Below are 27,918 nucleotides of genomic sequence, written 5' to 3' on the forward strand. Positions count from 1 at the left end.
GTATATTGCGCGACAAAGCTACTTCAAAGCTGATTGCTCGTATGCCATCAGTGACATTAAGTACAAGCTGGGGAGTTGGGACAGAAAACGAGTGTTTGCTTCATTCAAACAGCTTGTTGCAGTGTGGTAGACAGGGCGACCCGATCACACCCGCGCATTGCATAATTCAGAATCGTAAGTAGGTATATTTGTGTTCAATTTTTAAATATAGATGCAAAAAAATTATTAGTTCTTGATTAACCTGAATATTAAAGGTACCTGGGATAAATCATACATTAGAAGTCCATGGATTTTCGGATTTGTTTGGCAGAAACAGATGGTTCGAAGTGAAACGCCATTTTAAATGAATTTCTAGGTAGACTCGTTTCGTATCAACAAGACTAGCATTCTGCACTAGTAAAAGGCACAAATACATTTGGATACTCGTTGTTTAAACCTATGTTCGGTGTTGAATCTTATATCTCCACAGTCAGCTATTTTAAACATAGATTAAAACAAAATTTAATACGCTTCTGCAATCATCAAATGCAAACATCTTAAAACACTTCGAAATGTATTACAAATTCACGAATAGAAGAAAATATTGACTCGACCAATAGCACGTTAGCGAAAGGTGTGAGACAGCTACATTTGTCAATCAATGGGAGCCAAAATGTTATATTCATTATCTTTGACATCTAAAAACAACGGAGCGGAATTATATAGTACAAACATGGAATGGCGACTGAAAATTCCATAGAAACCGTTGCTAAGGAGGGAACCCGTGCGTATCCCCTTAAGTGGCTGATCGTATCAGTAACGTGTATTCTTTCATACAATAAACATGCTTAGGATAGTATAACCCTTGTGGACATGTAGATATCAAGCAAATTGATTTGTGGTAGACACGTACGGCATTATGGCAAAATATTGAGGAAAATGACTTACCAAAACGATGACAATGATTCTGTAACTGCACAGGAAAAAGATGATTGTGTACTGTGTTGACAGACATAGCTGTAAGTAAACTCTAACTTTTGTCATACACATGTTGTATTGAATGATCATCTGTAAATGTTCATGATACTGAATGCACTAACACAAAATAGTATGCTGGGTTTCACAATGAAACACTGAATGTTTATATACACGTGAGCATCACGATTCTATATTGTGTTGTGGGCTAACAATTTAGCATTTTAGAATGACCTTAAACTAGTCTTAATTATAATGTGTTATAGCCTAGTTGTCACACTGTTCTTGTATGACGGCATTTAAAAATATAAATATATTTATGCTCAGCATCAAGATTTTTTCCCGTCACGACATGGCTGAAATATTGCCGATGTTTAACTCACTTAAAATAATATATCTCCAAAATGTTCATGATCCCTAACATCTGAATAGTTTTGGTTCAGTGTACGTAATATGGTTCATAAAGGGCCTGGACAGCAGGGGGGCGATCCACTTCGCCGGGGATCGATTGGACTTATCGATTTAACGTGTAATAACAAATTTACGCTGTGTCCTGGAATCAGTTTGTTACCATTAACCAACGCAAAGGAACTTATCCAGATCTTGGTTTTTTACTATCTACAAACACCAATAACTTAAATGTAATTTTCATCGCAAAAAGAACGAAAAAACTGTAGTTTATACATAAATACCCCAAAATTGATCCAGTTTACAGAGGCGATTACTATGATCGTATTACGTTAAAAAGTGCGGTAATTTTCAAGATTCTGGCGTACAAGCCTAGAAAAATCACATTAGTATAAAACCCTTGACCGTCCTCCGTATCAGACGCTGAATTTGACATTAAGAAATTGCGCATTTTATTTTTGAATGTGAATGTGTGTGCGTGAGTACACCAATATTTTGTACTGGAGGATATCTTTAGCGTATTTAGCAGCCCATAATGTTCCAGAAATGTTGCATGGAATTGAGATCTGGAGTCCTGACAGGCCAAGCGAGAGTTGGCACCGTCTCCGGACGTAACAAATCACCAACAAAACGTGCATGATGTGGTATTGCATTGCCGTCCATGATGACTGACCTTGTGTTCATAAGATGGTCATCGAAATATGGTACAACAGCCCTGGTTAGGATGTCAGTGATGTACCGTTGTCAATTTAGATTTTGTTTGATCGTCACGAGGTCAAGTTTACACTCATGTGAGAGGAACACATCAACGAACCCACGCAAAACGTTACTTGCCCCAAGAAATTCCGTGGTGCATATGCAGTGTTTTGGTGGCGCTAAACACAAGCTCGGCCATCAGTCATGAACAAAAGAACTCGACTTTAGACATGAAACCAAGCCAGGCTTGCTACTTTGTGTTCTGGGGTAGGTGACGGGCGTCTGTCAGCCCGCCAGCCGATTTCGGACAATTCCTTTTGACAAACGACTATATGGAAGCAACTTTGTTTTTAACACGCTACTTGGCATGCACAGATGAAGTCTTGACCGAACGCGTGTATTTCTAAAATCATTGTTTTGTGCTCCCTAAGGGTCAGAATGATCATACAGACAAACATGAAAAAGATATTACTATATATAGCTATATCGTGGTTAAAAATAATAGGTGTTGCATGAGTATGTGTCGTAATCACAAATATAGAACTTGTGGGAAGGTGCTGGCAGACAGTTTCATTGTCATTATCAATTGCTTTTGTATTCATTCAGACCGAGAACGCCATGACATCATTCTACACATTTGTATGGATAATTGGTAAGTAATTGTGTTTTAATGGATACGATTTTTACAACATTAACTGTTTGCATTAAGCAATCAATATGTACTTTGACAGTGGCACCAAAACGAACAAAATACCCCAACAAAAATACAGGAACGTATGGTAGACGTCAATTCTGGGAATGGCATGGGGAACACTTTCCTTGCTCATGCGCGGGATTTGGATACGTTTAGTCAAAAGGTCTTGCCCACACATTGTACATGGATGTTGTCACTGAGGCTGTTCAGCATTCCAAGTCATGTTTTCTCAGTATATCTCAGGTATATCTCAAGTGATATTTTGACACGTGAAGATCCGGGTTAGAATTGACCTTCAGTAACCCATGCTTGTTGTACCAACGCACTTGTGTGCTGGCGATTAGGTGCCTGACTCTGAGGGTGTGGGTTCGAATCCCGGATGGAACTCAGACCAAAAAGTACAAGAATCTGTACTTTAGTAAGAAAGTGTAATCCCAAAAATAACATATGTTACATTTGACCACTTTATAAATGGCATTGTGTAATCATAATCTATAGCCTGTTCTTATATTGTGTTGTCCTCTATAGGTAAACTATTTTAAATTTAGTTAATATAGTTTTGAAATCTATATCTGTGATAATCTAGTTGTTTTACTGTTCATCGTTGACTGCTTTTTATGATTTACCTTTAATTATTATTATACTACATCTTGATTTAGTAACGATATGGCTGAAATACTGCCGATGTGACTTAAAATCTTAACTAACTCACTCACTCACTCAAGCCGTTTCGTTTCTTGAGGATTCCCCAAAAAGCAGTACCAACGCACTCATGCCTTTGGTAATATCATTACCCTTGAACAAATGTTTATAAAAGATTTCCGATCATTTTAATAACGCACTCACATCTTTACTCTTGGCCATTTGTTTATAAAAGATCTCCGATCCAATTAAGGTATTGTGACATCAGAAATGACCCATGGTGTTATTCTTTGATGTAAGGCGTTTTGATATCATTATTTCTGTATATTTGTTCAAAACTTGCGATTTCAGCAATATCACTCCTTTGTTGTTCTTTGAACTACGGGGCGGTGGGGTAGCCTAGTGGTCAAAGCGTTGGCTCGTCACGCCGAAGACCCGAGTTCGAATCCCCACATGGGTACAATGTGTGAAGCCCATTTCTGGTGTCCCCCGCCGTGATGTTGCTGGAATATTGCTAAAAGCGGCGTAAAACCAAACTCAGTCAGTCAGTCTTTGAACTACAGTGTTGCGATATCAGCAGCCATATTCCTTCGTTGTTTGATCTCAGCTGCCAGGTCATCCGTTACTCGTATGATCCTTCTTTTATCTGAGGTGTTGTGAAATCAGTAATCCTAGTTTTTATTGTTCTTTGGAATAAATAACCTAAATGCCTCCTTCTTGAAACTTTCTCAAAAGCATTCAATTGACATTATTCTGGTCATACGGATAATCATATGCAGCAAAACTAAACATTTTGAGATGTATATTAACAATTAAGAGGCTATTCCACTTATTTATTCAATTATCTAGGAATGAAGTCGAATGTTTTTATATGGACTTAGAAAATGGTTATTCCATTCACAATGTGCTATGAATGTCATATTTTATTGAATATCCATTATTTTCGTTAATAGTATATGTAACTAATACAATCCCAAAGGCTCTGCCACTATATCGCTTACACATAGTTAATATCGATTGAACAGGGAAACCGTTACGAACCTGACAGCATCAGATAATACACAGGGCATATGCATTAAAGAACCCACATGAGAGTTGAAGAGTTTCAATGTCGCAGAGTGCAGTAGTCTCCCATATATTTCAACCGGTAGCGACCGGAGACACATAAATTTGTCATACAAAACTTGCGTACACGGGAGATCAAGTTTTATCTCTTAGGGTATTGATTCTTTCACCGATTCACATTCATTTTTATGAAAATGTTTGGTCCCATGACGACTTTATTTTGTATGTTGTGAAACAAAATCAATAAGAAGAAATGACTACAATGACACTGCAACTCAAAAGCATGAATCGTTAATGTTCAACACACATCACTACTCTGTACATTCGAGATGATGGTGATTACAGTTCACACACTTTAAAAGGTGGCACAATGAATATGTATGAGAACTGTGAGGTAAGGCTATATATCAAATATCAAAACCCTCAGCTTCTAGTTTTAAACTCACACAGACGAACCTTTATACATTATATATTATGAACACAATTAACACAATTAAAATTTCTGTGACATTTCACAAAATCAAATGTTGCATTCTAGTAGTGAGTGAGTGAGCTTAGTTTTACGCCGCTTTTAGCAATATTCCAGCAATATTACGGTAGGAGACACCAGAAATGGGCTTCACACATTGTACCCATATTGGGACTAGAACCCGGTCTTCGGCGTGACGAGCGAACGCTTAGACCACTAGGCTACCCCACCGCCCCTGCATTCTAGTAGCAATTGAGTGAGTGAGTTAAAGTTTAGCGTCACGTCGGCAATATAGTAGCAACTGAAGTTCGTGCAAGTATTCTAAAAGATGTATCAACAAGTAGTATGTACATGTGTTCCTTTCAAAACCACAATACAACGTTTGGTTGATTGTTCTATAGTTTCCAAGAATGTATGACCTCATTATCATGATGTTAAAGAATTTAATTCGCTAATTGCATTTTAAGTAATAACATGGCATCATGTTCGTGCTCATCATATTCCCGTTTACCATATTCTACTGAAACAAGAATGTTCGAAAGGCAGTTTTACACTCATTGGAATGTTTCATTTATGTTGCTGAAATTGTTGATTCGACAATAAGCCATGATTATACCTGTCGACGTCAGCAGGAACGTTGCAGACAGCGACTACAGCAACACGCCATGGTACACGCTTTACTGTATACACACTGGACAAGACGCAAACGGATGCTCTTCTCTCTTCTGTGAAGAAAGGGGAGACCATCTAGTCAGCTTCCAGACTGAAGAAAAATTCAACCGATTCCTGGAAATCATTAAACCTTGGATCTCTAAGAACCTATTGTAAGTTTGTCAGTTTTGCATTTGTTTTATTATTTTCTTTCCTGATTCTCACAAATGTTATGACTGTCTTACTCGTTTTCCTGAAAACGTTGGGCCCATTTTGAAAACCAAGGATTACTACACTCTATTTGTTCTTGAAGATTTTTTCGATAAGGTGGCAGGTTCTCCTTTTGAAGACGAGTATGTCTTTTGTTTGATGCATTATTGTTAGCGGTATTAATATTCCACATTTGAAACCAAGATTTCTATTTACGTGAATTCATATTTATCAGAAGAAAGTATGTATTTAGTAGTAAAGGCCAAAGTACAGTTAGAACAACGTTTATTTCACAGGGACAGGTGGGTGAAATGCCACATAAATCTCATGAAAATATTTATGTATAATTAAACAAGCAGATCGGTTTTTAACTATATAGAAATGTATTTCTTTGGCTTTATAATCAGTGTTGTTTATAATTGACAGAACTGTGTTCGTTATTGATACATGTAATAGTAACAACAGATTTGTTCCGAATGGAACTGGAAAGTCGAGACTCGATTATTCACAATTATAGGTAAAATACATGGAATTATCATGAAACGACCCTCCTGTTATCAGAAATTTGCGGGCCGCTGCAAATGATATTGGACCGCTCAACCTTAACGACGGGCCACTATCAGTTCTGTTGTCAAGTGACGTCATAGCGGGTGCGTAGGTTCATTCGACTTTGGCTTTGGACTGGCAGATATTCTGGGGCAAACAAGTCAAAGCAACCCGAATTCCCGCTTTAAATAGCGGTAATATTGGCTTTCTTGCTGGTGCTAACCTTAACAATTGCACTATTAATGTTGTTGTTGGACCAAAACCGAACCCTGAAAACTGACGTTGTATCTGACATAGTTTGACATGGTGCACCCTATGGCCAAGGTCGAATATCGTCACGTTCCGTGTGACGTCACTTGAATTGTTCGACGACGTAATTGCATTCGGTCAGTCAACCCCGTCAGAAGTTGGTTTTGAGTAAACTTACAGTCAAATTCCTTCATTGTTTCCTTTTTCTCTTCAACACAAATTTCATGTATTTTAGCAATAATAACGGTAATGCTATTTTTGAGGGCATTATCATTTGCAGAAGCCCTCGGTCTTTTTCAACTGCCCCCCTTCGTCGGCCAGGTAAAGGAAGACCTAGCGCTTCTGCAAATGATAATGCCCTCAAGAATAGCATTATCCTTATAACAGCCGGCATATTATAGCTTGCTGGTTTATACAGCCCATGTTTGGTTGATGTGACATAATGTATTGCGTAGTTATGTGTTTTAATTTGACGAGGTCTAAGTTGTGACAAGCATTAATTTTCACGCGCTTTGTCGACATCAATTATACGACGAATACTTTGTTCATATCGCTGTATGGCTGTATTAATTTCGATGCTGTGTACAGTTGTACCTCACTCACTCATTACAGCTGGAATATTGCTCAGAGAATAACATATTAACCTTAGTGACAACTTGGAATGTCATGAAATATGAGTGAGTATGTTGAGTTTTACGCCGCTTTTAGCAATATACCAGCAATAGTGGACGTCGTGCAGCATTGCGCAGGTGTTTTGAGTGTGTGAGTGAGGATAGTTTTACGCCGCTTTTAGCAACAGTCCAGCAAAAGCACGGCGGTGGACACCAAATATGTGCTTCGCACATTGTACCTGCGTTGGGAATCAAGCCCTGGTCTACGGCGTGACGAGCAAACGCTTTAACCACCAAATATTAAGTAACTCACTACAAACATATATTTAAACAATTACATGAGTATACAGACGTCATGACTTACTTCAAACTTCCTTTTCAGAACTAACAGCTTCTGGGTTAGTTTAAGGAAGAACTCTTCGTCGTTTGTTTGGCATGACCGTACGGAATATGAAGACGACTATTCTAATTTCACCATGACAGTTAATCAGTCGGAAAAACAATGTTTTATTGTCTCGAAAGGCGTGAACAGATATGACCTGATAGAGGAACATTGTTTTAATGAAACGTATCAAGTTATCTGTGAAAAGGACCTGGGTGAGTATTCTTTCGTGTCCTTATACCTCCAGTAAAACCTCAAACAGTTCGGCGCCATTCTGAAGATGGTCTGGCTGATACAAATAGTGCTTTTATGATATCTTGCTAGTACGTTCTTGTCTCTCGAGTTTGTTTTTACAGGAGTGGCCGGTTTAAAGAACATCTTTGGCGGAGACTCTGATTTCGAATTTGCATAAAGCAGGATGCAAATTTAACTGATTAGTCAAGGACACAATCCCACGTTAACTGCAAAGAGCTGCGCTGTTTGGCTGTGTATGATTAATAAATATGTTTTACGTACTAGTATTGTGACCATGAATACCATCAGTAGACGGAATTCTATAATGATCTTGAACGTTGCTGCTGTTATGTTTGCAAACGTCATAGCAGGAACATGTATCAATATTCATGCAGGGATATATATGAATATTCATGTTAGACTAAATAGCAGTCGGTCTCAGTTAGTCTGTTCAATGAAGGTAAAACGCTGTTGTATATTTACACATAAATTCATATCAAGGTGGATGATACCTACAATGCCACAGCCATCCTCCCTTGATATCACATTAACCATACACAACGAATTATCGATGTATAAGACAAAATATTATGGATGTCAACTTCTTTATTGCATACACAACGTTTCTGGGCTTTTCCTTGCCCTTTCACTCAGGTGAACTATCGATGGTAGCTAAGGCAAACGAGTGTAGTATTTTCCATATACGAGTGCAGGAAACAAAATGAAGAGTAGTACAGTACTCAAAAGATGCATTTACACTCAGATAGACACACACAGACACATAGTTAGACACAGACACACAGACACAAAGTAAGAGAGTGAGTGAGTTATTATTTAACGTCACATCGGCAATATTTCAGCCATATCGTGACGAGAACATATGTGACATTGAAATGGAATAGATGTATATTATAAAAACCTGCCAACGAAGGACAGTAAAACAACTAGAATATCACAATTACAACTACAACTAGTGTGGGAAATTAAAACTAATAGCACTATTTGGACAATACAATATAAAAACTGGCTATAGATCGCCAACAATTGAAGGTAGATCACCAAACTAGGGACTAGTAAGAGAGAGACACACACAGAGATACATACAAACACACACGGGCATACACACACACACACACACACACACACACACACACACACACACACACACACACACACACACACACATACAAACACAGATTCACATATAACCCCATAGATAGCGACAGACATGGGCATATGCACAGACTCGCACACACTCGTACACACACACACACACACACACACACACGCACGTGTACGAACAACTCGTCAGGTGAATGTGGTGTACAACAAGGTGAACACATATCACATATTCTGTTTAATCAGGTTTGTGTCCTTTTGAAGTCTTCCCAGACACCAAATACATGCCGAATGCCCAAATCGTGAAAACTGGTGCTGGCAAACTTGACATGGAGACATGTCAACGTGGTTGTCTGGATCACACCGCCATCAACGATGAGTGCATTGGCGTGGAGCGGGATAGAGACGACACGTGCCATATATTGACAGGAATGATGGCTGTCTATGAGACTGTTCCAACATCCCCAGAGTCTGGCTCAACTCTCTCACTTAAGAAGTGCTATGAAGGTAATATATCTATGTTTTTGATACCAAGTAACGTTTCATTTACCCATATAAAATACACCTTCGGCGCATGAGTGAATCAGTGGTCGACAGCTTTGGAATTCACTGACAGAGTATTAGTGCCAGGATATGTTGCTCGTAGGATCGAATCCGAGATTCGACTAAATTGTTGACCGACATTACCTTTCCCAATAGGCCCAGCATGGATTGACCAGGAAAGCAAACCTTGATCCTATGACGGGTTACGATTTGAGCGTTTTTCCAGCATATTCCTTCGGAAAAAATATAATTCTCTAAATCCTCTTTGTTTCTGAGAATCAATTGTATTATAATCCTGATCAATATATTTTAGAGGAATCAAGTAAGTGTGTTTATAATCAACATCATATTGAGCAAAATCAAAGATATCAGGTTAACGTCAAATGGCAGTCTGCAGAAGGGCAGGTATCTAATGTTTATCAATTTAATGAAAAAAAACCGAGCTGGGTAAAAACGCTTTCAAAGCACGAATCAAAATTAGAAAAATCAAAAGAGAATCATAGCTGTCTGTTAAGCCACGAGGATACGATTTCAAGACGACTTGGGCACCCGTCCTTACCCATGTGTAACGAGGAGAAATATTTGTATGCCTTTCTTTCTCATTTTAGTTGTGTACCATGACAAAAAGATATTCTGTACCATCACGAACTAAAGAAGATGTTTAAGTAGCAATCAGATTGTGTTTAATATTATCTTTCATGCATTTTTAAGAACATGTCGGAGGCAACCCAAGTCAAGCGACCATATTCACCTTGTACAATTTTAAACTGACGTGGGACCAGACACGTGCTTTCTGCGAATACACAAACCAGAGCATGCTCAAACTGGACAGTCCAACGAAGATTGCTGCATTTAACGATATGCACAAAGAATGGCTTGACCACGAACTAGTGTAAGTAATTCAAAGTATTATTCACACAACATTATTTGTTTCACATGTAAATTAATGAATCCATGATTGGGTGGATGACAAGATGGGAAACTGGAAAAGAAATCACTTCCTCCTTAAAATTCCTTCCCTGTTTTCATGTCAAATACCCCTTCAGAACTTAGACTGACTGACTGAGTTTAGTTTTACGCCGCTTTTAGCAATATTCCAGCAATATCACGGCGGGGGACACCAGAAATGGGATTCACACATTGTGCCCATGTGGGGAATCGAACCCGGGTCTTCGGCGTGACGAGCCAACGCTTTAACCACTAGGCTGCCCAACCGCCCCTTTCAGAACTTAGATGTATGATATGCTTTTGTTCTGGGGTTAAACGATCGGGTACAATGTACTTGCATACGTACCAAATTGTGCTTTTCTAGAGAGGATGACGTACCGAACGAGGACTTACTACGAGATCCAGTACCTACGAGATACAGGAGTTGACATTATGTAGAATGGACCAACCTCCCCTTTTCTGATCTTTTGTGTCGTAGCGGTTGGAGAACTTTAGCGAAGAGGCCACAATCGCTTGCTCACGTATTATGTAATAACGTGACATAGTGCATCGCCAGTTGCTTCCCTTTGACCGTGGCTCTGATAAGGAGTGCATTTTTATCCTTTGTTTTGGGATAAATGTGTGAATGAATATTAAGTCACATCCACAGTATTTCAGCATACCGTGACAAAAAACATGTAGTATACATTAACAGCACATTTAGAGAGAAAAACATGTCAAAAGACAGTAAAAGAACGATTTAATCACAGATATAGACCCATAAAAGTATGTAAACATTACAATATGACTATTCATTATATACTATCAGGCTTTAGATCACCAAAGTTATGTCACCATACTTCAGGACCATGGTGACTTTGAGTACTTCTGCTACCTGCAATGTTCCCAAGCTATCTACTGGTGTTATCAGATATTTAAAATAGGCGGTTAAAAGAACATTTTGTCCCTAGTGCTTACAAACTGTACGAGCTGCGACGTACCTATAAAATTGAAAAGAAGCACACTGTAAAGCTGAAATAACTCTTTGGCCGAGAAAATGGTAAATAAGTCTTGCTCAGCATGTCGTTTATTGTACGCCAAATCCCCGAACTGGTTTGCCGGTACGCCATATAGTTCAGTGCTGCAAACCGAGCCGTTAAACAACACATACATAAACTAGAACATGCTTATGAATGTGTGACAGTGTATTTGAAAGATTAGCGATTATTTGTTTTAGGTTCACACACATCTGGATAGGCCTCCGTTACACAAACGCAAGTGGGCCGGAATCGTACAAGTGGACCAACGAACAACCGCTTTCTTCTGTTAACCGATGGACAATAGGAGAACCTCAGGAATCCGTCACTAAACAATGTATTTTCTTTCGGAAAGGAAACCGTAAATGGAAATCAAACGACTGTACGATAAGGTACCAAGTTGCATGTGAACAGCCAACAGGTAATTTTGTGAATAAAGTTAACATGTATAATTAATTCCGTAATGTTTCTGACGTTCAGCATAGTGAAGAACTACTGAATTGTCTCCCTTTGTTAATTCCCATGCCTCGTGGTTACAAAAAACCCAATATGTTTTCACATAGACTTTCGTAGTATCGTTATACTGTCTCAAAATATAACCAAATCGTTAACAGCCATATGCACATTATGACATTACAGCCACAATAAGAATACCATTTTTGGCTTGGTTAACCAATTCCTTTTCGGAGTTCAGGAAGTTGAACACACCAACCACAGTTCCGCACCAAATATCACCTTCTCGAAAATATCTCTGCACACATTCAATACAAGTCATTGTGTTAAAAAAGAGAGCACTAAATATTGACAAACATGGTCAGTTTTAATTACTGGACGGATGTACATTTATAAAAACACCAGCATCTTACACAAAATTATCCAATTATGACTGCCAGATGATTCTACCTGCACTGAAAACCGAACGAAAACTACGGAATCAGATTCGGTGAAGTATAACCTCGCATGTTAGTGCTTCCGGTTTCGGATCGCAGTGCATTGTTTGTGTTTTTAGTATGTTTATTCAATGTTCTGTTGTTCGAAATTAGAGGGATGTAACGGCTATATTTGGATCAATACACAATTTGAACAACGAATGCATATTACATGAAACATCCCATAGCAGAGAAAGTAGTCTCTAACTACTTTAAATCAGTTCTCAATGTTGAATCTTACTTTCATCGAATTGATACAATCATCCCAAGAAAACCTATTGCACATTTCTGCAATTGGACAACATTGCGATTTTAGTTAAGGATGTCAACAGTACACTTACTGCTTATAAATTTGGTGAAAGCTGTATAGATATCGAATACACATTTATGCATTAATGTGATTCCTATGTCCAGCTGGCTAAAATACATGTATGATGTAACTTCTGCTTCTGACAAATGTACTGAACTATTATATGTTTCATCGATGTCCAAATTGTCCAAATATGAATCGCTTTCAAGTAACATGTATTTTATGACATAATCCTTTTATTCATTTGTCACATCATACACCCACCATGTTTACTGTATTTGCAGGTGGTGCAACTCATCGTGGTGTTATTTTATGTACGACTCTTTGTACATTATGTTGTATTGTTCTACGGACAATCTTAAAACTCACGAAAAAACGAAATATGTGCGTACCTCTTTTAGGAGCCATCTTTTTTTCTGTCATCAGCGGCATGCAGTTTCAAGGAGACGATGATGGTACCAGTGGAAGCTCCATCGAACACAACGGCAGGTGGCACCGAGATGGATTGTCAGCGGAGGTGTCGAACCCAAGCCTGGGACGGCTTCGAGTGCTCGCTGTACATTTATGATAACGTCACCAGTATATGTATTCTATACTCTGGTACACTCACCTTAGAAGCTTCTGCGAGACCAGCAATGAAGAAAGAGTGCTTCTTTGGTAAATCCCCTTTACCCATTACAAGTACATGTAAGGTGAAATTGGCTCAACTGCCCAGTTCGTCAAAACTAGTACTAGTTCTATATTCTAGTCCACTCTGTTTTTAACATGGGAAGTGTAACATGGTGACCATACACAGAAAGATATGTCATTAGTTTAGTCTTAATAACTAGTATCAATGAGAACTAGAGGTGTGATTTTCCTTTGGTATGACAGGGCCATTAGATTGGCCTACCCACTTTCCACTCTCCAGACTGGCGCTCCATACCACACATTACGAAGACGGTCAAGGTCTTCCTAGAAATATACTCAGAGGCAAACGTTATTGTGATATAAAATGTTTTCATTGGTCCTTTTGTGAAGACATTGTTTTTATTTGAACTGGAAATGTGTGTCTTAAAATGGTCGAATAAACGCCGTCAGAGATTGCTTGTTAAAAATAGCACAACATTTGCAAGAAGCATGGAAAATGGCCAGCAGTGTTCACATTGAAAGGACAGACAAAAGGTAGCCTATCATTCCACTCAGTGCCTTCTTCGGAAGTCAGAAAAAATACCTCTATTCATTGTTCGGGATCAAGTTCGATATGCCACATCTTTGGGAAAATGACATAGGGAGAGCTATAGTATGCTTCAGTCTGATACCTCATGACGTTGCTCGCAGATTCATACACACACTATTTGCACTGATGGTGGTGTTTTCAGCATAAACATAAAGTTATGGACTGTCGCCATATTGGCCGCCCATCAGTAACGACCAAACGTCAAGACCAATGAATGCGAACCACAAACCTCCGACACAGGATCCAGCCAGCTGTTAAAAGAATCTGGCAACGAGAACAGTTCGAGGAGGTCTACGCATCTAGACCTCGGCAAGGCGCAGGAGTCGACAGCCAGTTATGACGGCAGAACATCGACGTCGACATATTCAGTTAAGGAGACGCTTGCGATGAGGAGCACGTGAGTGGAGAAGAGTTATCCTCACTGATGAGTGATATTTCCTTCTTCATCGAGGGCGTTCAGGTGGACATCATGTCGTGTTCTGGAAGGTGGTCGTTTTGGAGGTGAAAGCGTTATGATGTGCGGTCACTTTACAACTGCAGCAAGGACGCCAGTTATTGTGAATTGAGGGGAACATGAATGCTGTGAGGTACAGAGACGAGATTTGGCAGATGACCGCTTCACTGGTTTTAACAGTATGGTTTGGAGTGACGCTAGCCCACAGCAGCATCTTAATCAGAAAAGTGTTACCTTGGCATGATGATACCCTGATTTGTCACCCATTAACCTATCCTGGGATGAAATTGGGCACACAACGTATACATCGTCACCCGAACCCTCCAGCAACACCGCCAAATTCTTCCTCAGAAATGAAATGATCTTATCCAAGACTTTCATCGACATTTAGTGACCTCAGTCAGGCGAGGATGCCCGGCTTGCATCCATACACAAATTGGACACATCACTAACCGTTTAATCTTGCTGCTGAAGGCCCTTTTGTGTTCTGGCTCACTGGCATGTGCCAGGTGCGCTTATCGGCTGTTGATCGTTAACATAACCTGAAACGTTTGCCTTTCCATCCAAGAATATTTCATTCGTTGCAGTAAACGTCTACCTTATCCTGTTTGATCTGTGTGTAATAATAAAATACGCCTTTGAGTATATTGATATATATTTTAGCATGATCTGGGAGAGGTCCATTGAGAAATGTCTTCTCATGACGTTATTTTTCCCACGAGAATATTCTCAACGTACTCCACGATGTTTGGTCATTCTTCGACTTTGAGGCAGTTACGACATGTGACAAAGGCGAAGCATGTAGTCATTTTTGCCTTCATATTTACAAGAAAATTTACAAATTTTCTACCTTACGAATGTAGACTTTAATGTCGATTTCCAATGAATAATAAAACCACTTCTCTTCGTTTTTTCCAGAACATGTCTCTTCACATGTAAACGTTGCTAACCGTTATTCTTTCTACGACTTGGAGTTCACTAAACTCGACTCTGATACATTCTGCGACCTAGTTGGAGAGGAACCACTCAACCTAACTGACAGTTCCCGATACAACTCTTTTGTGCAGGTTCTTCAGCAACAAAATAATATACCAATGTAAGCATGCCAGGATGCCAGGATTTGAGGATTAACATTTTAAACGTGTGAACAAACGTCACGTGCTGCAGTATGACTTGAAACTCCGTATATCCTAAACAAAGAAAGGAAATTTTCAACTACTTTTTATATTGGTTTACAGATTACCTATGTAACTAGACATATGCTATCAAACAGTGTCGGTTGGTATGATTTTAAAACGCTGAGGCCGTTGTAATTAGAAACTGTAGTCATATCACATTCTTTTTAGCTATGGTGAAATCTGGGCGGAACTGGGAACGTCAGAGACGACAAGCTGCAGCGTTATCACAACAGCTGCAACGATTAACTCCACAGCGAAGGACTGTAATGGACAGGCACAGACAGTATGTTTCACTGACAAATGTGAGTTGACAGGGCTATAAATAGGAGACACAGTTTGTCAGTCAAGTGTGCATTGAGTGTTCTTGATAACACAATGTGCATTGATTACATCGTGGTCTTATTCCCCAGTTTGGTTTCCAAATGCTTGGTTGGTTGCTGTTTAACGCCGCACTCAGCAATATTCCAGCTATATGTCGGCGCTATGTAAATAATCCAGTCTGGACCTGCGATCTGATAATGAGCATCATGAACATCGATTACGCAATTGGGATACGATGACACGTGTCAACCAAGTCAGCGAGCCTGACCACCCGATCGCGTTAGTCGCCTCTTTCGACCAGCATGGGTTACTGAGGACCAATTGTACCCCGGATCTTCACGGGTTGTTTCCAAGTGAGAATCAATTCCCAGTGACGTCTGTGTGTCGTAAGAGGCCAAGGTATATATCTCATGATGACATTTAGTCATTGATAGATTGTCGTACTCTGACGGCTTTGGTATATTAAATACTGCGTTTGTCCCCAATACTTCATTATATAGGCCGTGAAATAGCTGAAATACAATTGATAACTGACTGCAGTGGGGATGCAGTACCAACTTTAACAATGACTTAAATCTGATCCCTAACACATTCTGTCGATAATCGTCAGCTATGATAATAATTTCTTTGAATTTTACTCTTTACTTTTAATTTTACAATGAATGCACAGTTTGTCACATTTGAAATATGATATGTATCGCGCCAGTTAAAAGATCTTTCATCTATTAAGCACTTATGGATGTTTGCAAGTGACCAAAAAATGCTATATTGGAAAGGCCAATCGTATACCTCGATCTTTCACAATTGAAAATATATAACGTGGACATAATTGAAATATAATGAACAGCAGAAATTACAAAATCTACACGGTTGGATGTACGTAGAACCACCAGGTATCAGTAGCTCCTGTGACTAAGTTCTATTTCAGTGTCAAGTGTTTTCGTCACGATATGCCTGAAATATTGCCGATGTGACGTTAAATAATAACTCACTCACTCACTCACTCCTGTGACTAAGGTCATTGCTATGGTGGATTTATAGCTAATTTGATTTCGAGTTTGCTTCTCCAGTGATAACCCATGTGACAACTGATCCATGTATTTAAGCTTTCCCGCATCTACCTTTCCACAGTTGACTGTGTGTTTCGGATTAACAAAGACGTAACCATATCCGGAGAGGATTTTCTGCACCTGCCCGGCTTGAGTCGTTTCGTCTGTAGAGACGTTTGTTCACGGGTGGAAGCTGGTGACAAGATATGTGTGGGGTTCGAACACGACCTGGACACCGATTGCAGGCTGGTGATGAGACAGGTGCTCATGAATGGTTCTTTAACTGGTGTCGTTCACCGTGCTGGTAACCAGTTGAATGTGGTAAAGTGCAACTTTGGTAAGTATGGTATCAAACGGTTAACATTTTATGTCTGTTGCTTGTTGCGTAATGTCACACTAATAACAATATTACAGCAATTTGACATTTAAGCAATTGCCATTTGCCTCATATGCACCACAGAATTGAATACGTCTAGAACCAAAGTGACTATTCATTTGGATGCATTATATTGAAATTGTTTAAATATGCAATTATCCGAAAGTAATGTAGTTTACAAAAACCGTATGTGTATATGTTATATATGGGATTAAGCTTTCTCAGTAAAGCACCGGTCCTAGTACATTTATAAGGTTAAGTCCTTTGGGGATTCGAACCCAGACTCTCGGAGCCAGGTACCTAATCGCCAGCACAGGAAGTCAGCCCACAGCGGCTTCCACAAAAATGGAAGTCGGATACCTTGTAGTGTAGATCATGTACCTTGCGTACCCCTCTGACAAGTGTCAATTGGCACGGCTCCCACGACCGAAAGCTATCCAAGAGCATATCTGATATTTTCCATTGTATCTTGGACCAGTGAAGACCCGGGTCTTCAGCAACCCATGCTTGTCGACTAACGGGATCGGGGATGGGGGTGGGATGGGTCACGCTCGCTGACATGGTTGACACATGTCATCGCATCCCAACTGTTCTTTGGTTTGTCTGACCCAGACTCGATTATTTACACACCGCCGCCATATAGCTGGAATATTGCTGAGTGCGGTGTTAAACAACCAACCATTATATCCTCAAATTGATAGTACTGACACTGTTAAATCACATATTCTGTATGGCACTTATTCTGATTATCATTTGGTCAAATACGCAGAGCAGTTATTCTCTGGCATTGATGTTATATATTCATGTATTTGCAGGTTCATTTGGGAAGCAAGAAACTACAGCAAAGACATTCAGTGTCCACGGCCTAAGCCTGACCAGGGACGCTGGGAATGATTTCTGCACACAGATAGGAAGACAGCCTCTTCTGCCATATTCCATTACTGAATTACATTCCATCTTTGACGTTTTGGATTATTGGCAGGATTTAAATTTCTTGTAAATAATATTTTTCTGTTTTAACTCCATCCAAATAGTAAGAACATAAACATAGTTCATTCGCCAAGGGCACTGCAATTCACTCAAACCGAAACACGAGTTTTATGAACCTATTCAGACAATGACCTACTTTTCAGCCGAATTTTCTCGTGTGAAAATGAAAAGAGACGCCACAAACAACTATGGTTACACTGAATTCCAATTCCTTGTTTTATAAGAAAATTGTATTCACTAGTTATTTTAATCTTTAATAACATCGTATTTCTATATTTTATGGCGAGGTGTAGGCAGCACGTCAGATACTGCCCCTGTTTGATGAGGTCGTAAAATGATTCACAATTCATCAGGCTCACAGGTTACACCTGTTATGTGTTCTTTGCGCTTATTCAGTAACGCACAATGTGATTGATATAATATCAAGTCCGTACCAGACCGCCAGATTTTACTAGCGGCAGAGCCTCGTTTGGAGATTTCCAGATTTCCGTTTGTCAGAGCACGCTGCACGACGTGTTTACAAGGATTAGAAGGAGCGTAGTGTTGCAATATACAAGTTCTTAGAAGTATAAAATAATACTGATTAATATTTATGTATCCAGTTGAATGAATTGGTCTAAAAATTCTGGACTGGTTATTGTACGAAGTTGCGCAATAGGACGGAACCCAGTCAGCAGGAAACGAGACTGTTGTGTAATCAATGTTGTGACTTGACAGGGTCCCTTTGGTAGTCCATGATCCTATAAATTAGAATCCAAGAGTAAGTGAGAGAGTTGGGTTTGTAAGTCGCATATCCCAGATTTGAACCCAGACCAACCTTAGTTAATCAAAGCAATAAACATCCATGTTATGCTTCAGCAACATATCTGAAAACCGTAAAGCTATAAAAAACTCTTCAATAATCGTGAGAAACCTCTGGCAAGATCAGAGTCGATAGTACGAGTCCGACTATATGTACAGGAATCACTATCAAAGAGTGATGACACGAGGTGGTCGCGGAAAGATTAACACCTTCCCTATCGGTTGCAACCATCATAACACACTCGAAGGCAAGTGAGTTGGTCATTTGGAAAAAAAGAGTAAAGATATCAAATTGCATCTGACGTCTCTTTTGCCCCCTGAAGCCTCAAATTTGGAAACGTCCTACAAATGTCTACCATAAAACGTTTTGAAACCTTCCAAATACGCTGTTTGAAATTCTGTTAAGAAAAAGCTCGACTCAAGAGAAATGAAAAAGAAACGTCTCAAGCTGGTGCTGAAGGAATATTGCACAAGATCTAACAGCAAATTGATGGCCTCCTTATGGGTTTCCCCTTGTCCCCACTTATTACAGAAATATATTTGACCAACTTTGAAGAAGCCGCTTTAATGTCATCCCCCTTCCAGTCCTATGCTGGTACAGAAGACTCGACTTTACATTCACCATCACAGACAAAGACAAGGACCCTACTGGACAACCTCAGCCTACAATTAATATTTTGATATACGAATAATGGTATTTCGTCATTGGTACCATTGCGTTATGTGGCCGATAAGATGGCCCTGTACTTAGGCTTGACGGGGTGGGAAGAATAGTCAATTTTACGTCTCATATAAATTAAATACTGTGTGCATGGCAAAACAATCTTTTAACATCAGATGAAATACAATGCTATGTTGTTTTAAGTTCTATATGTCACACACCTGGTATCAAGGATCACTGTTTAGAAGTGGTGTATGAGCAACTACTCATGATTCATAATCTTATGATCAGGCAATTTGTGTTGTTTGTATGCACAGTGCGCTAAAAGGGTACATCACAATAACATGTGTTTCTATTTCTAGCTCGGATGTGGATCATGTTTGGACCAACGTGGATCTTTCCCAGTTTGGGCACACGGTTTCTGACCTCAAGTCATCTGACGACACAAATGGCGATTCCTGTATCGCTTTGAACCACATCAAAGCGACATGGACCTCGTTTAGTTGTGATAGAGAGTGTTATGTTGTGTGTCAAAGTATCGATGGTGAGTACAGTCTTTTAAATTAGTTGATTTGATTTGGCACATGTTGTGGTGTTTCTCTGGAAGTACTAAACATATATTGGTATAGAATAATCAACATGTTTTCGTGACATGAAAATAGATTCGTTATGTTATATTTTCAAAAAAATACAAAGGTAAAAAACAAATTTTTCCAATCTATGGAAGAGGTAAGACTGAACAGGCTTATGCGTCAACATGAGTACAAGACATTCATAGTATACGGTTAACGTTGAGACCTGCTAATGGGAAAACGTTAAAGTGAGTGAGTGAATTAATATTTAACGTCACATCGGCAATATTTCAGCCATATCGTGACGAGAACATTTGATATTGAAATGAAATATATGTATATTATAAAAACCTGCCGACGAAGGACAATAAAACAACTAGAATATCACAGATATGTATGTAAAACTAGTAATTAAATCTAGAACGTTTTAACCATAGGAAAAAACAATACAGTATAAAAATGGGCTATAAATCGCCAATAACTGAAGGTAGATCACCATACCAGGGACCATGGGGACTTACATTACTTTTGCTACAGGAAAACGTTAAACCAAAATGTAGCAGAATGATCACAATACAATCAACTCTTCTCTAATTCCTACGAAAGCTGAGAGTCACAATACGTGGAAGCATAAGGAGTTCATAGCACATTGAAAATGTTATTCAATAGACATTTAAGTAGGACAATAATAAATATCTCAAAAGTGTCATTTCATGAAAACTCCAAAATGCAGTTGTTATGACATTGCTACCACGATATGTTCCATGTATAATATGTCCTTGACTTTGATATACATGTTACGGTGGCTGTTTTAAGTGAGTGAGTTAAGATTTAAGGTAACATGGGCAATATTTCAGCCATATCGTGACTAAAACTAGTTCTAAATTCATACATACATACATACATACATACATACATACATACATACATACATAAATACATAAATACATAAATACATACATACAATATATAAAACCCTGTCAACGAAGGTGGCTGTTTTAAAGCTATAAAGAAACATAGTAATGGCATCAGTAGTACATGTATTTTAATTGTCTATATACTCTTACAGGTAACTGCACCATGGACGAATATCCGCTGAAGTCTCTTGTCGATAGAAACAATTCACTGGTGGTGACGGCGGCAAATGCTACTACATGTCAAGCATGGTGCATGGCCCTCGTAGCATCGTTTAAGGAGTGCGTAGCGGCTGAGTTTGATGCACCATCCTGCACGGTATTCTTCAGCGACAGCGTGTACGTTACAGACCTACCTCAGATGACAGCATCTAGCACAGCCACTGTGTTCATTCGACGATGTTTTACGGGTAAGGTTTTGTAATGAAATATACTGAGAGAAAGAAATAAAGGATCACAGGAAAATTCAAGTGTTCCTTTATTATTTTCCAGTTTTCATCACTACTGCGCTATTCAAAGTGGGTGATGAAAACGGCAAAATATTAAAGGAACGCTTGGATTTTCCTGTGATCCTTTCTTTCTTTCTCTCAGTATATATAACAACAGTGCAAAAGAATACCCAGTCTTTACTATCCTCAACGCAAATTCCTTTGGCAAATAGTTGTGAAAATGATCCATGACACCAGGTGTTAGCGAAAAGGTTAAGCATGCCCTGGGACACCCGCCACATACAAAATTTGCCCCAAAATATAATTTTGCCTGACGCCGTTCAGCATACGTTTGGATAACTTTAGAAATATCAATATCGCTTTTCATTTTGTACGAGCAATGACACGGGTTCTGTTGAAGCTAATTATCTGTCACAATCATGGATGACTGTTATTCAAGAATAAATAGTCATGTCATAAAGTAGAATATATTTATAGGTGCAAAGACGTATATTTGCACGTTTTGCCTTTTCTGATATTCTTTTTTCAAGTTTTCTCACCTATTGGTGACAATACGTAAGTTATTGTATAATAAAAAGATAAGCTTATATTTAACATATATTTTGTGGCTTTTTTTCTCAATGCATAATGAAAACTTTCCAAAGACATGTAAGAATATGTGCATAAAAACATGTTTTATGTGGGTTTAGTCTTGGCATCTACCTTTTTTTCAATATGATTTATAACATTTCAAGTCATAACTCCAAACAACGTTGAACTGACGGGTTACAAGTTTACCATGTTTGACACGCCAATGACACACGCCCAAGCCATTGACGCATGTAGGAGCGAAGGCCTGGAATTGATAAAGCTTGATAACGAATCGTCCTCTGCCTTATCAGATGTATATGACAGGTATGTTAAAACAATAAACAATATGATTTTATCTTAATTTACAAATTATCCACTTACACAGCCGCCACCATGGTGTTGTGGTTAGAGCGGAAGGTCGCGAGTTCGATCCTCGGCCGCGTCATACCAAAAGACGTTAAAATATTGTTCTTGTTGGTCCCTGCCTTGCGCTCGGCATTAATGGATACAACAAGGACTGGTCGGATCGGAGTCAGTATAATGTGTCTGAGTGGGGTGTACATGCTTAACTGCGGCATGGTATCTTAGTGAGCTAGCACTATAAAACCAGCTGAAGTCTGGGCTAGTACAAGCAGCCACACATACACATACATTCATGTCGTCATATGAGCGAAATATTCTCAAGCACGACGTTAAACCCCATTTCACCTCACCTCACATATAACACATCAATAAGCAACCAATAACCAGCTTATAACGTTTTACCATTACTTTGTAATTTGATTCTATCAAAGATACAACCGTATTTTCTCTGGCACTGTTTGCTAGTCATGCTCTTCCTCGCCATGAAGCAATACAAACATTAGGACATTAACTATTTACACTTATAGTTATATATATGTTTACGTTCGCAATTTAATTTCAATGGAGAATATGTATGTATGATTTGTATATGACATTTATATACTGAGGGAACCACATAAAACACTACCTCATGGCAGTGTTCATTTATTTATTCTCAGATTTTCTCCCACAGCACTATTTAAAGCTGAAAGGTGGAAAATAATAAAGGAACACATTAAGTTTCCTGTGTTGCTTTATTTGTTTCTCTCAGTATATTTGTTCCACTTGTATATGGGCAGGATAGCTAGAATACACTAAACACTATCTTAATCTTGATATAATGAAAGCGCAAGACTGTAAGGCTGAAGCCATTTTAACACTGACCACGAAATGAATGTTCATGTTCATATTTCCCCTGTTCAAATGCTCTGTCATGACATCAAGGTAACTGACACAATAAACTTCACGGCAGATTAAATTAATGATTACGTAACTATGGTCAGGAACAAGTCACAAAATAAAACATTAATGTATCACTGCCAGTTCCTGTAAAATGCAATGTTTTTAGTTTTACGCCGCTTATAGCAATATTCCGGCAATATCACAGCGGGGACACCAGATATGGGCTTCACTCATTGTACACATGTAGGGAATCTAGCCCGGGTCTTCGGCGTGACGAGAGAAAGCCTTATTCACTAGGCTACCCCACCGCCCCGCCTTTTTATAAGTCTCGTGATCCTGGTAAGGTGACCTCCCTTTAGTTACTGGCGATCTATAGACCGTGTGTATTTTGCTCTGTTACATATGAAGATATATTTTTATGGTTGCATGCTAGTTTTAAACAACAACTGTGATAGTCTAATTGTTTTACAGTCCTTTGATGGTTGGAGTTTACATTAACAACATGTATTTGTTATGTACACAAACTTTACTTGGCACGATATGGCTGAAATACTACCTAGGTGACTAAATTGTAACTCACTCACATGGTCTTTACCATTCTACATCAAGGTCGAAGACTTCATGGCTTGGTCTGAGGCAACTGACCCGTCCACTGCGAGGGACCACCTGGACAGATGGAAGCCAGGTCTCTTGGACAAACTGGGGAGAACAGGTAGTTCCTGTACCTGGTCATTGTGTCGTTCTCAACAGCAGTGACCTGAGGTGGACAATGGACAACTGCGGCAGTAACAATTTTGCCTTGTGTGGAAATGGCAAAGGTACCTTTCGTATACATCTGGAACAAGTTGTACTCTCTTTTGCTGACAATAGTATATTCGTTAGAATGGCGATCAATCGTGTAAATTCATATTCACTTACACAATGTAAACCATATGACGCTTTTTAAATAAACTAAATAAATACTAAATTATACTAAACACAAAATAAATCATGCCAATGTTTACATGCACTTCAATTGACTGGGTTGAAATATGTCATCCTATCGCAACTACATATACAGATGCTCATGATGATGATCACTGGGTTGTTTGGCCCAAACTCGATTATTTACGGGACGCCGGCATATAGCTGGCATATTGCCGAATATAAACCGAATATTATTTGATTTCGCTGTACGTTATTGTAATTAATAGCATGACTTACAGAGAGACTTATTTAAGAGAGCCACAGGTTTGTTTTTGTGTACAGACGCACTCAGCAGTGTACATTATCGACTTTAGTACTGTAAGTCCCCATGGACCCTAGTATGGTGATCTACCGTCAGTTGTTGGCGATCTATAGCCTGTGTTTATTATGTATTGTCCCAATAGTGCTATTAGTTTTAATGTTACATGCCAGTTATAATTCTAACCGAGATTAGTCTAGTCTACTGTCCTTTGACGACAGGTTTTATAATATTCACATATTATTTATCAACGTCAATTTGTTTCTCGTCACGATATGGCTGAAACATTGCCGATGTGACGTTAATGTGTAACTAACTAACTCACTCACTCACAATGGATAGAATATATAAAATGTAATGCAATTCATCTTATTACCTATACGAGTCCGACTACATATACCTACATGTTCATTGATTTCAGGGGCATGTAGGTACGACTTCTATCCTGGTCAAAGGTTACCCAACACAGTGGTACAATTATCAAATATGCCAGAAAGCAAGTGTAAATCCAGCTGCAATGTCGTTCTCTTCAACAACACTGTCTGTCGAGGTGTTAGCACCGACGGTGATTTATGTCTACTAGACATGGGCGTGGAAATATATTCCTCTGATCCAGTTCTTGTGAACGCCGGATCATATAAGACATATCTTCGGTTCTGCCACGAAGGTAATTTTGTTTTTACTTTAGTCTCTGTTGTTAGTAACTCGTTGCACAGGTGGGGGCAAATATACTAGTGTCTTGTAAACATACCCGAGTGAATGAGTCAATTCATAAGTTAATAATGTCTGGTACAAATAAACGTTCATGGTGCAAAGCTACGGCTTTGGCGTTTGGGTGAGTATTGGTTTACGCCGCTTTTAGCAACATTCCAGCAATATCAAGGTGGGGGACACCAGAAATGGGCTTCACTCATTGTACTCATGTGGAGAATCGAACCCGGGTCTTCGGCTTGACGAGTGAACGCTTTAACGACTAGGCTACCCAACCGCCCCTTAAGGTTTACATTATATGTTCATTATACACATATGCATAATATTCACATTGAAAACATAAAGGTATCCATTTGTGATGTTTTACCATTATTTGTAAAAAGATCTAGAGGTGAACCCGTTTATTTCATAGTGGAAGAACTCTCCTACACCTCCCAAGGGACGCCGATGCCATCATCCTCACTGATAGAAGAAAACTCCTTGAATCTGGAACCTTCTTTAAGTTCAGAACAACTTGCCTACTCAGTGGAACCAAGTACCTCATTTGACCAAACAACCTTGTTAGAAGACATATTTTCAACCATCGTTGAAACTGATGGATTGGCATTGTCCACAGGAACATTCACAGAAACATTCACAGAAATATATTTAGACATTGCATCGAGTCACACGGAGGCAGACTCTGCTCAGGCCACCACCATAGTTGCTTCTGATACCGTGACGGTCCAAAATGGTTTAGAGTTTCAATCCAGTCAAAGTATGCTTTCAACACGTGAAGAGTTGTCTGGGGCTACAACTCTAATACAGATCACACCAACCCGCAACTGCTTTCAAGTGATGGAGTTGTCACATTTATGTCGACGGGAACTTACTTGGGGTATTTGAGTACTGTTGATCTTGGTAGTCCGGGAACGTCTTCTGTTATTGATGTGTCATCTGTATCTGCCAGTTCTACAACTAATTCTCTGGGATGGGGAAACAGTTCAGACAACTTTTGGATCAACGAGAATGGAAGAGTTGGTAAGCCAGTGACAATATTTTGGAAAGTGTAATGGCAGGGAAAATGTAGACCTTTTAAACACCAACAGACAAAGTAGCGTCAACAAACATATCATTTCTGCATAATATGCTGTTAACGGTATCTATACATTATTCATCTATATATAGCTCGGTCGCATGAATTCACTGATACGATTTTGCCCATTGCATTCGCTTCTGTCACCGTATGGTCTTACTGCCTTTGGTTGGAGTCATCCATTAATTAACGAACCTAGTGTATTCGATGACATCAATCACGGTTCAAATTAATCATTACTCTGTGAGATCATTGATAGTCTGCATTACATTGTTACACCATATGTTAAGGAATGACAACAGAGAGATCAGAGACGTTATGGTGGAAACTGGATGCTCTGAATACAATAAGGAAGATGGTTTTGTTATGGATGTCAACTTCTTTATTATGAGGAACACAACGTTTCGGAGTATATCCTTACACCTTCATCTTCACCACCTGATGAAGGAGTAAGGATATACTCCGAAACGTTGTGTTCCTCATAATATAGATGTTGACATCCATATAAAACACCCTTCCGTATGTGTGTCACTTCTAAATGCCATTCAAAGATCTGAATAACATGTTATTGTAAATGAAACACAGAACTTCAGTGAAGACAAAGAACTCCATCATCGTCCTTTATTCAATTCTAACATTCGTTGCAAATGCTAAAACCCTTCATATGCCCTCTTTATAAGAGCAAGAAGCAAAGAGACCCAAATCTACTCTTTCATCACTGAAGCAACAGGTTATAACTGTGTTCCCTCACTTGTTTATCAAGAGTCACTCAGTCTCTTAAACGTGCACATAACAAGTACATTTTCAGAGCAATCTTATGAAACACCTTGTTTTTGCAGTTCGCCAAGTGTGTGTGTGCCGATGCAGGGTGTCGTTACCAGAGACACCGTCATTGATGTCCGAAAAGGTGAAGGACCTTCGGAAGGATCTGATTGTGATGAAGAATAATGTGTCGTCCTACCGCCGTGCAAAGACCTCCGCCCAAAATAAGAAGGCAGCGGTAGTTGCAATGGGAAGCGTGTTAGGGATCAGCATTTTATCCATGACGTTTGTTACACTGCTCATCCTGGACTTAACTAACATCTGTAGAATGATTTCCAGGAAAATTCATACACAATCACGTGTTTCTCAGCGTTAACATAATTATATTTGTTTATAACAACAGTTCAGTTCCCTATGATTCTTAGCGTGGTATAAATAATGCGTACCATTTAAATAAATGGCGTGACCTTGACAGAATGATGTTTGACAAACGCAAAAATACCCATGTACACGAGAGGCACGACAACATGGCGTAACAGCTATGGATTCTTATATTTATGCCTGCAGTCGTCTAAACTTCTTATCGGCACAGAATTTCCCGTGCAGATCCGGGTTAAAAATCGATCTTCAGCAACCCATGCTGATTGTCAGAGGCGACTCACGGGACCGG

General features: G+C 39.2%; 1 protein-coding gene across 1 annotated transcript; it reads left to right on the forward strand.

Annotated features, from left to right (window-relative positions):
* Nucleotides 1-73: 73 nt before the first annotated feature.
* Nucleotides 74-27,918, forward strand: LOC124283599. The gene is made up of 19 exons (XM_046719588.1): nucleotides 74-174; nucleotides 2,665-2,710; nucleotides 5,561-5,752; nucleotides 7,578-7,792; nucleotides 9,177-9,437; nucleotides 10,185-10,365; nucleotides 11,638-11,858; nucleotides 13,103-13,333; nucleotides 15,268-15,445; nucleotides 15,696-15,829; nucleotides 16,980-17,234; nucleotides 18,089-18,269; nucleotides 20,088-20,269; nucleotides 21,367-21,621; nucleotides 22,395-22,554; nucleotides 24,085-24,293; nucleotides 25,122-25,367; nucleotides 25,824-26,431; nucleotides 27,326-27,918. Exons 2-18 carry the CDS (start codon nucleotides 2,700-2,702, stop codon nucleotides 26,294-26,296), a joined length of 3,585 nt encoding a protein of 1,194 aa, XP_046575544.1. The 5' UTR covers nucleotides 74-174; nucleotides 2,665-2,699; the 3' UTR covers nucleotides 26,297-26,431; nucleotides 27,326-27,918.

Source organism: Haliotis rubra, unplaced genomic scaffold (genome assembly GCF_003918875.1).
Source record: "Haliotis rubra isolate DU_JTF1 unplaced genomic scaffold, ASM391887v1 Scf318, whole genome shotgun sequence".
Classification (NCBI taxonomy): Eukaryota; Metazoa; Mollusca; class Gastropoda; order Lepetellida; family Haliotidae; genus Haliotis; species Haliotis rubra.

What these genes read in the sequence shown, in the direction of transcription:
- LOC124283599 (XM_046719588.1), top strand. An exon ending in ACTTAAGAAGTGCTATGAAG is followed by an intron (nt 9,438 to 10,184) that starts GTAATATATCTA and finishes TGCATTTTTAAG; the next exon opens with AACATGTCGGAGGCAACCCA. An exon ending in CAACAAAATAATATACCAAT is followed by an intron (nt 15,446 to 15,695) that starts GTAAGCATGCCA and finishes CATTCTTTTTAG; the next exon opens with CTATGGTGAAATCTGGGCGG.